The 9,902-nt window shown below is 41.0% G+C and overlaps 1 protein-coding gene across 1 annotated transcript; it reads right to left on the bottom strand.

Moving 5' to 3' along the window:
- Nucleotides 1-154: 154 nt before the first annotated feature.
- On the bottom strand, nucleotides 155-9,696 carry ZNF608 (zinc finger protein 608; the record flags this gene model as incomplete). Its single annotated transcript, XM_010012342.1, has 7 exons — nucleotides 155-200; nucleotides 1,190-1,271; nucleotides 2,519-2,672; nucleotides 3,571-3,743; nucleotides 4,303-4,720; nucleotides 6,416-8,867; nucleotides 9,609-9,696. Coding segments are annotated over 7 exons (3,374 nt in total), but the record flags the coding sequence as incomplete, so codon positions are not given.
- Nucleotides 9,697-9,902: the final 206 nt, after the last annotated feature.

The following is a 9,902-nucleotide window of genomic DNA, read 5'->3' as shown; positions in this document are numbered from 1 at the left end:
ATATATATAAAAACAGAAGTCTAATTACAGCAACATTTGTTACTCTGTGATAAAATCTGCAATTTACAAAAATGAAATGACTGGTTTTTGCCTGCCATTAAGGCATTTCAAATTAACACCATGGAACTGATGTCTGTAATAAAGCGCTTCCTCATGTGATCCAGTCACATGATAATGTACATTTCCAAACTCATCATTCTCTGAAAAGAGAAAAAAGAATGTTTTAGTATGCAGTATCCTTTCCTCCTACTTCTTTTTCTGCACCTTGGATACACCACAAAACGAAATCTGCACAGTACTCTCAATCCCGAGAAGGAGAGACAGCAAGCCATGTCCTCATCCCTCCCCTGCCAGGAACAACATACTAACAAATAACTTGTGCCAGAATTTATCTTCTGGGTTCTGACACCATCAGCTCTCCCAAGGCTGCAAACCTTTCTTGCTCAAATAATTCTACCTACAAGCCTCACACACTTGCTTGTTTTCAGAGTCAGCTTTCAGGAAGACAGCCATAAGCATGGAATATATTAAACTCAGGCTTAACATGGCAGTGATGAAAGAAGCCCTATGTTAAGGATACCTTGGCCTTTTCACTCTATGTGGGATCATTATAATACAGAAGAGTCTCTTTGTTCTTGAAGATGGTTGGTTGGAATAATAAATTCTACTGAAAAACTAGTAAATAACTTAAAGGCAAATATGTGGAATGGGCATGTAACTTAAATACGATGTTGCCTCTAATGGACTCCCAAGCAAGCTTCTCTGAAAGCAAAATCAGCAAACCAGGGAGACTTGCAGGACAGATAAAATTTTAAGTTTTCCTGGTAGTAAATGGATCTAACTGAATATGAACTCTAAAACCCTCTCATCAAAAATTTGTATCTTGAATCGTATTTCATAATAATTTGTTTTATCTTAATACCAATCCTTAAAACATAGTCTGTGGAAAATCTCAGAAGACAGACAACTTGATCCTTCTTAAGGATCTGTGTCGCAGTCAAAGGCCACAACTAAGGACAAAGTGTCACCTTAAAGAAAATAAAACTACAATTAATCCAAAGTCCCAGGTTTTTCTTCACCCTTAAAAACTGTGTCAAACTGCAGGCCATCAGGCTATAAAATTTATTATTTGCTTCTTCCTCTCTATATTTGGCAAAGACATATAATGTAAGATTTACTGGCTATTTACCTTCTTTGTGCAGGAAACATACCAGATGCAGATGCCTGCGCAGCCACCTGCTGAGTGGCAACGAGGGCAGCAGAGGTCAATCCTGAGGGAAAGAAGAAATGAAGGAATGTTGAAGTACTTCTGGTTTTAATGGATTTTTGTGCTCAGAGAAGTGTTAGGAAGCAGCTCTTAAGGCAAATGGACAAAAAACCCCACCATCAGAAAATGGTGGGGTTTTAACACTACATAAATGGCAAATATTTCAGGCAACAGCGTTAACACAGTCTGCCCAGTATCATCAATATGCCTTCACACAGTAAACTGGATTTTCCTTGATATATATTTTACAAGAAAATACAGCATTGCTACTGATTGTATTCCTTTCCAAGTACTACACTGCATGATGCTAAGTGGTTTGTGTGAGTTCCTGAATAGGAAGCTCAGCAGAAATAATAGGTACCAGGAAACAACAAGAATCAAAAGTCACAGTGAATTATAGAAACGACATGCCAGCTGCTCAGAATACAATACTTTCATAATAACTTACCATTTTTACAGTTTTCTTACTGAACAAGCATAATGCATCCCAAAAGGCATACGGAATCACTGAATCAAACTGAGAAATGTCAAGAGTTTTACACAGGAAAAATAACTGCTGAGGCACCAAGTGAATGTAATGAATTAATGTCATTTAGCCACCAACTGTGATAGCATATACTTTGCTGCATGAGAGGAAATCTCTTTTTAATTCAGCTAGAGTCCAGAACTAGAGAAAAACAGTCAAAGACTGGTATAAAACCTAGGGAGAATGAATCGTATCTTACTGTGCTACTTTTTCCCTGACTGCAACTTTGTGCACTGCATTTGCCAAAATACAAAGAGTCCTCTTTCAGACGGTCAAATTATAACAAGCTGAAAGCCTTGTGACTGCAATGCCTTGTACATAAAATACGTTCAGTATAAAAAGCCTTTGTCTTTGCTACACTTCTTCCATTGCTTACACAACCCTAATTATACAAAAAGGGGGTTGTTTGGTTTGGTTTTTTTACTGCCTTTCAGCCAGCTAATGTCAGTTTAAAGTAGGAATCAAAACATTCACATGAATGACAGACTAACTGGTGCATCTTTAATAATGCTCTGACACCCAGTTTTGGAAACAAAACTTGGTATTTCTCAGGCATTTGCTGTTAGTCCATGCTGTGAATTTTCAAGCCTTCTTCCTAAATGTAAAGCACTTCTGATTAACACGGGGATCTCCATCCAAAATGCTTCACATTGGCATCATTTCCAGTGTCAAGGTAACAACTTGATAAGGCAAGCTAATCCCATCACTGGAAATCTTCTGCTCACCTTGAAATGGGTCATACTGTCCAGGTATAAGGGGGTAACCCATTCCAACATGTGTGTGATGGTGCGTATGGAGATGCCGCTGGCTAAAAGGGGAATGACGGTCTCGTTCCCTTTCTGCTTCCCGTTCACGCTCAGCTGCTGATTTTTCCACAGGCTTGTAAAAGAAAGTGTAAGAAAACTCGTGAAGATTTAGAAGGGATAAAACAACAATTAAACCACACTTGCCATCACCCGGCATCAACCTTATGAATTCATACGATGAAGCTGATCTTTTCTGAATAAGTATCTTCTCTGCTGGATCATTTGCACTCAATTCTAATCTAAAGCTGGTGTATCTGGCTAATGAAAGATTTCCCAAGGCACAGCGATTTTGAGGCAACAGACTGCAGCCTGAAGCCACCATGATGACTTCTAGTTTTGGGCTCCCTGACACTTGGCTGACTTGCCAATGCAGGAACCACAGAGTTTAGCTGCTGAAAGCTGACGTAAATGAATCTTCAGCCCTCTAATGCACTCTGGGGACCAAGCCTGCCTGAATAGCAAGAAGGCCCTTTTAAAAATAGAATCAGAGTCAGTGACTTGCTCACAATTAAAACTAGCACCAGCTTATCTGAAAGTAAAATAACAGTATTTACTCCAGTATGAAAATCTTCAGAAATAGGGGCTGGTAGTCTGCTATTTGGAAGATGTATCTTCTTGGCGAATATATGGAGGGAGTATTACCAAATCCCACAGCCCAACTTCTCATTTCATTATCTGTTTCCAAACAGGAGCTTCCTGTTTAACTGCAATAAACTGCGCTTGGAGGAATCTATGAGTCTGTACGAGTTCATTCAAGATAGAAAGATTCTGAGCACAGAACCATGGTCTATGTGTCACTTCCAGTTTATGCCACAGAAGCACCCTGACTATACATTGCTTTTATTTTAAGCTGTACTATAAAGAAAAATCATGCACTCAGGGCTTGATGCCAGATTGTGTGCTTCTTAAAATTATGTTCTCTATCCCTTCCCATATGTACCACTCTTCAGTAACAATAGATGAAGTCTTACAACAGGGGACTTGCTGTGATATTGGTTGGCATGCTGCTGGAGCAAATCCAGTGCTTTGGACTCAGTGGTTGATTTTGCATTGATGCTTGGACTGGTATTGACTTTCTCTGCTTCTTCTCTCCCTGACATCTTCCCATAAACTGGATAATGAAATCCTGGAGAGAGATAGGCCCCTGCAGGTAAACCATAAATACCACATCGAGTTACTGGTTTTACATATTGGTTATATCAAGGTGGGAGGAGGGGATGCCAGGATAGAGAATGACATCAGAAATGGATCACATGACTATCAAATGGCATCTTTGCTCTTCAATTTCTTCACCTAATTTACCCTGATGAATGGAGCTTATAAAGAGGGTTGAGCTGATAGCCGTTTCAGACATTTATGGGTCCTCTTTAAGTGAAAGGAATAGTAACTATAATGGTTCTGACAGTAAGTGCTTAGAATATTTTTATAGGCAATAAACTATCTGTCAGTCTAACAGCAATAGCAGACTGTCAAGGGTTGAGAAAACTGTAGCTGGGAACTGTGACAGTTCATAAAAGGAACATCTTGTATTAAACAGTTTCATCTACAGAACTTTCCCTCGTGGAAGCACAAGCAAAACAAATGTCACCCGTGAAGCTTCTAATTTATCCTAGCTACTAACAGAAATATTAAAATGCAGGCTTTACTGCAGTTTGAGGGTGTAAATCCTAACTGGCATGCAAAGTAAATTTCAGAATACGTACCAGGATAGCTGTGCATTAGGACAGGAGAAACTGCGCGGTAGGCTGGATGGTTGGGATCGTACATCTGTGGATAAGGATAAGCATGCAAGTACTGGATATAGGACTGATGCTGACTCATTGGTGAGGAAACTGCTACTCTAGCACCCCGAGAGTCCTTCCAATTTACAGGAGTCTTTTGGTCATCATTTTTTATCTTGCTCTCATCCACTGATTGAGAATCAGAACGCTTGACCTCTTTAGGCTCCTCTTTAATGGTTGCTAATGAGACAGGAAGGTTAGGCAGGGAACTTTCCTTGTTAGGTGTTTTTCTAGGGCTGTCTTCTTTTAACTTTTTTTCACGATCAAGTTCTTCAGATTTTTGCTGATCAAGGTATTTGGGCTGATAGACATAATGATGCCATGTTCGTGAATCTGGATCCTAATACGGAGGAGAAAAAGCAATTTTGTTCTGAACTTAGATGTTGGAATAAGATCATTATTGATATTTCCCCTACTTCAGCTAATGTTTTTTTAATAGCTGTTTTAATAACATATCCCTGCTACATAGAGGAAAGTTTTGCTTGCTACGGAGTGCCTTGAGCTCAAAATCAAACCAATATTCCCATGAAGGAGCAAGAGACAATTATCAAAATTTAATTCAATTGCTTCATCTTACATCCTTCTTCATGCCTTTAACTACATATAAATACATATGCATCGTATCAAAGTTCTGAAACCACACTATTCATAAAATATTTTAATTAAAGCCCATAGAGAGATTTTCCCACAAGAGAGAAAAAAATATCTGTGAACCACAAAATTAAAGCTGGCTAATGATATACCAAAGCACTTAGATTACCTGAAACAATGAACCTGAAAAACTGATCTAGCTGGAAAGATGCTAATGCTGCCTCTGATGTTAAAAACATTTAGGAATCAGTAGAAGTCATATATTAAGGCAGACTTCTTCAGTTGACAGTCTTATTCCAAGTTTGTAAAATTAAACATGGATAAGTTTTTACAGGATCAGGACCACATGGTTTAAAGAACATGTACAGGGTATAAATATATTTTTGCATAATATATTACATAGATTAGTTTATAAACATGTTCTAGAATTAAGTAGATGAGCTCTTTTACAAGACTACACGAAATCAGTACTGAGCTGTAATAGGAAGACTTTTTTTTAATACAGGATATGCACGAGCTAATTGTAAACACTGTTTCTGATTTATGGCACATGCAACAGAAACATAAGCACACAACTGGACACTTGGCCAGTCTGGTTCAAATACCCATTTGAATCAGCAGAAATCTTCCCCTACTTGAGGCTGTACTGTCCCACCTCCTTAACAGGTCCCTAAGGGTGAAGTCTGCGATGTACTATACACCGGAACATGAAAGCATCAAGCATCGAGGCTCAGGTTCAGAGCACAGAGATGGTTGCATTGCCTCAAATGAAGGCAATGTGACATCTAGGAAGGTCAGCATGAAGCCACTGGATGAAATTCCGGTTCCACTGAAGTCAATGGCAAGACTATCACTGACTTCAATGGACAGAGGATTTCATCCATTATATAGGTCTGTAGGGGCTTGAGGTTGGCTGAGGAGAGATGGGGAACTTAACTGCTTCAAAAAGGTCACCGAGGGTTAAGATGAAGAGCTGAGCTTCAAGCCAACTCTTCAAAGAACCAGTTCACCCATCTTTAGTAAATGCCAACTGTCACTTAACAAAAAAAAAAAAACACTTCAAACCATCTTTCAAATCTACTTTAAGTCCCCTCACAATGAAAGCCACTTATTTTGCTTGAAATTTCACATTTCTGAACTAAACAAATTGCTTACAATTTACATCTGAAAAAGAAATCTAATTCTATTTTATTCATGCATGTAATTTAAAATCGTCTATTCAGGTCTTAAGCTTGGGTTCTTTCACCACCTTGCTAGACTTTTTTTTCCTTTTCAAACAGCTCAACTGAAAGGTCTATTGGTCTACTCACAGACTGCAGTGCTATGAAAAAAGGACGGTGGAGCTTTTTTGGCTGCAAAGGTAGAAGAACATAGCAGATTCAGGGATAAAACCTCAACTTAAGGTTAAATCAAGACACTCTCGTTGCCTTTCCTGTGATCTCACCTGTTTAAATCTTGCAGTTGGATCTACTCCTGTTTGCTTCATGGAGTCCATAACAGATTTCATCTCCACAGCCTCCTTTATAAGCTGGTGGTTTTCCATTTGCTTGGCTTTGAAGCTGTCAGCCTGAAGCTGCTGCTGGTGATTGGAAAGGATCTGTGATTTGTTTGTCTCCTCACCTTTGTTAGGTACTGATGACCCTATTTTAGTGTTATTTTTGCTGGACTCTGGAGTTGAAGGGGCCTTTGAAATAGTGGCAGATGGAATATTCTTCTGCTTGTTGTCATCCTTCCCCATCTCCTTCAAAGTGGGATCATTCTTTCTTTCAGAGTCCCTCCCAGTTTGTGCCATTTTCTGTTCTGCTAGTCTCTGGTCCTCATAGTATTTTTCATACTGCTGCCTGTAAGCAGGGTTAGAGGCCATTAAGGACTTTTGGTCCATATAGAGCCCATAGGCATACTGTCCATAATAAAGTGACTGAGCAAGTGCAGGGTGTCTTTGCGTTATCACTGACTGATGTTGTGGCTGCAAATTAGAGGAAGTGCTTTCACTTTTCTTGGCATCTGGCAGTTCTGCCTTCTCTTTCTTTTCAGCCTCTTCCTCAGCCTCTTTTTTGATTTTCAGTCCCTGTGGGGTACTGCTGCTCCCAGCTGCTGGGGCATTGACCTGTCCAGAGTGCATGTAACTTGGGGAATAATAAGGATCATAGCCATGGTAATAGGGAGAATGGGACTCTTTTGCTTGAGCCGGTTGTGCTGTGGTTGAAGAATGTCCTTTTACAACACCATCCTTACTAGAAATAATATCCGATGGAGAGCTGGCTTTTGACCTCATGCCCTCTGACCTGCTGTCAGAGCCACCATCATCAGCTGCATCAGAAATATCTGAGTAAGCGGGGCTGTTGGTTTTAGTGGCCGTGCTATCTGCACCGTTTTGTGTCAACACATGCAGTGGTGCCATGGCAGATTGTCCATTCACCAAAGTGCTGCATTCCATCCTAGAGGCACTCCCTATGGAAGGGCTGGGTGCATTGTCTGTGAACGTGTAAACCTTATCAGCTTCAGCCTTGATACTTGCCATCCTGCTCTCTTGAGACTCTGACAGTCCATTAGCTAGCACTTCATTCTTGTTGAGATGGTCCTTTAAAAAATGTCCAGCTAAGTCTTTCCCAGACCCTTTTGAATCCTCCAGCTTTCCCAGCTTAGAATCCATCTTGGGGCTTCCTGTCTCTTTGCTTTCTTTGTCCTTCAGCTTTCGCTTCTCCTTTTTCTTTTTGTCTTTGAGTGATGTGAGAGCTGGGTTTACAGTGCTTGGCTCTCCCATAATTGTGGGCTTTGGTTGAATAGGTTTTAACGGAGGGCTCTTTGGTGTAGCCTGAACAATAGTAGTTGTTAGAGAGGGCAGTCCCGGTATTGTCCCTGTGGTGGTGGTTGTAAAGGCTGTAGTAGGTATAGCTATTAATTGAGGAGGAGTAGGTGCTGGTGCTGGGGCAATGGGCCTGGCTGTTTTCAGTTTGGAAAGGTTTTTATCCACTTTGCAATTGTTTGCTTTCTTGCCTTTATCACCCAAACTCTTCTTGTCAATTAACCCTTCAGCCTCCAGTTTTGGCATTTCGGTTTGCAAGCTGCCATCAACTACGGAGCAATTATCCAGTGTGGCTGCCATATTAGAAATTACCGGAAGGCTATTCAGTTCACTGTTAAGACCTTTCTTTTTGCCAGAATTCTTGCCGGTTTTGGAACTGATAACTGAACCAGGGCCATTGCTGGTCAGTTCCCTTTTACCCTTGGGGGTTCCTGGGGTAGTGATGGAGGAAGGAGATGTCGGTGCTTTCAGTGGATCAAAGCCTGGCAAATTTGTGCTTGGCTCACCGCATTCAAGGGCCACATTAGTCAGTGCTTCCTCGCAGTCTGAAATTTTGTCCTCACTGTCAGGCTCAAACTCCAGTTTGTTTTCTGGGTCTAAATGTGCGTGAGCCTGATGGTATCGTAGTCCATTAATGTGCTTGTACTTTTTGTTGCAGTTGGGGTGAGGACAGTCGATCAACACTGGAGAAGAGCAGCCTTGGTCCAAAAAAGTAGTCTCGGGTTTCCCCTGTGGGGTGGTAGGAGTGCTTCTAGAGTTAGTACGAACACGTTTTCCAGATTTATTGTCCTCAGAACTGGAGTTCAAATCTAGCTCCATTGGAGGCTTAGTTTTTCTCTTATTGGTGGCTGAGGGGCTGGCTTTGACTTCATCCATGGCACAGTTCGGGGGTGTCCTGCGCCCACTTGAGTTAAGGCTGCCCCTCCTGCCTTTTCCGTTGGCACCACCGCGGTTCTTATTCTGAAGTCCTCTGGACTCCACAAAACTGGTATCACTGCCAGGTACAGCTGCAGCTGCAGCAGACCTTGCGCGCTTCCCCCTGCCACGTCCTCCACGCATCTCTAGGTCACTTGTTGGTGACTCACAGAACCTGTATGAACAAGAGCAGATTTTATCAGCTATGGACTGAATAAATACCAAAACGACAGCAATTCCCACAACAGAATCTTTGTACTTCTTAAAGAAAGGATGTCCTTCTGCCGAATTAGAATGTTACAGTCTCAAAGGGAAAGTAATTTTAAAAGGACAAAACTGGTAAGAACAAGACTACTGAATTAGAACAATGGAGACAAAATTTTTCCAAGCTTACTGAAATGCTTTTTTAAATTAACTGTCCTCTGACTCTATTCCATGTATTTCCCTTTCCCTCTCAAAAACACAAACCAGAAAAAAAAAAAAACCCACAGAAACTTCCGCCCCACATTTCAGTGTAGAACAGAGAAAAGGGGTAATGGGTTCAAACTTGAACAGGAGAAGTTCAGGATAGATATAAGGAAGAAGTTCTTTGCTGTGACAGTGGTGAGGCACTGGAACAGGTTGCCCAAAGAAGGGATAAATGTTCCATCCCTGGCAATGTTTAAGGCCAGGCTGCACAGAGCCTTGGGCAACATGGTCTACTATGAAGTGTCCCTGCCCATGGCAGAGGGGTTGGAACTACATGATCTTAAGGTCCTTTCCAACCCAAACTGTTTTATGATTCTAATTACTCATTTCACTGATGCAGGTTTCCCATTATAAGCAGTTGTTTTTTATTAATCTCTATGCAGTCTCTTGACAGAAACTGAGGGTTAAAATACAGCTGAGAAAAAACAGACTCAGAACAATTGCGTACCTAGGAGGGGCCCAGTCATGCTTTGTGCAGTCCAGCAGTGTTCCCACATAAGTCTTGTTCCTCCATGTAACATTTACCACCAGGACACCTGCCAGCAGGAGTAAAACAAAGTATCACAGTCAGAATAATAATTGGGGTAGGCTTTTGGTTTGGTCTTTTTTCATTATTTCTCTCAAAGCAAGAGCTTCATTCTCATTTGCTTTCAAACACTGTGGTCTATGCTCTCCCCCTTTTCTGGTTTCACCAACCTAAAGTTAAAACCCATGAGAAAGACAGCAAACGTCAAGTAACAAG

The sequence above is a fragment of the Nestor notabilis genome, unplaced genomic scaffold, assembly GCF_000696875.1.
Source record: "Nestor notabilis isolate BGI_N333 unplaced genomic scaffold, ASM69687v1 Scaffold30673, whole genome shotgun sequence".
Classification (NCBI taxonomy): Eukaryota; Metazoa; Chordata; class Aves; order Psittaciformes; family Psittacidae; genus Nestor; species Nestor notabilis.
The sequence above is the reverse complement of the archived record's forward strand: the minus strand, read 5'-3'. Positions and strand labels throughout refer to the sequence as shown.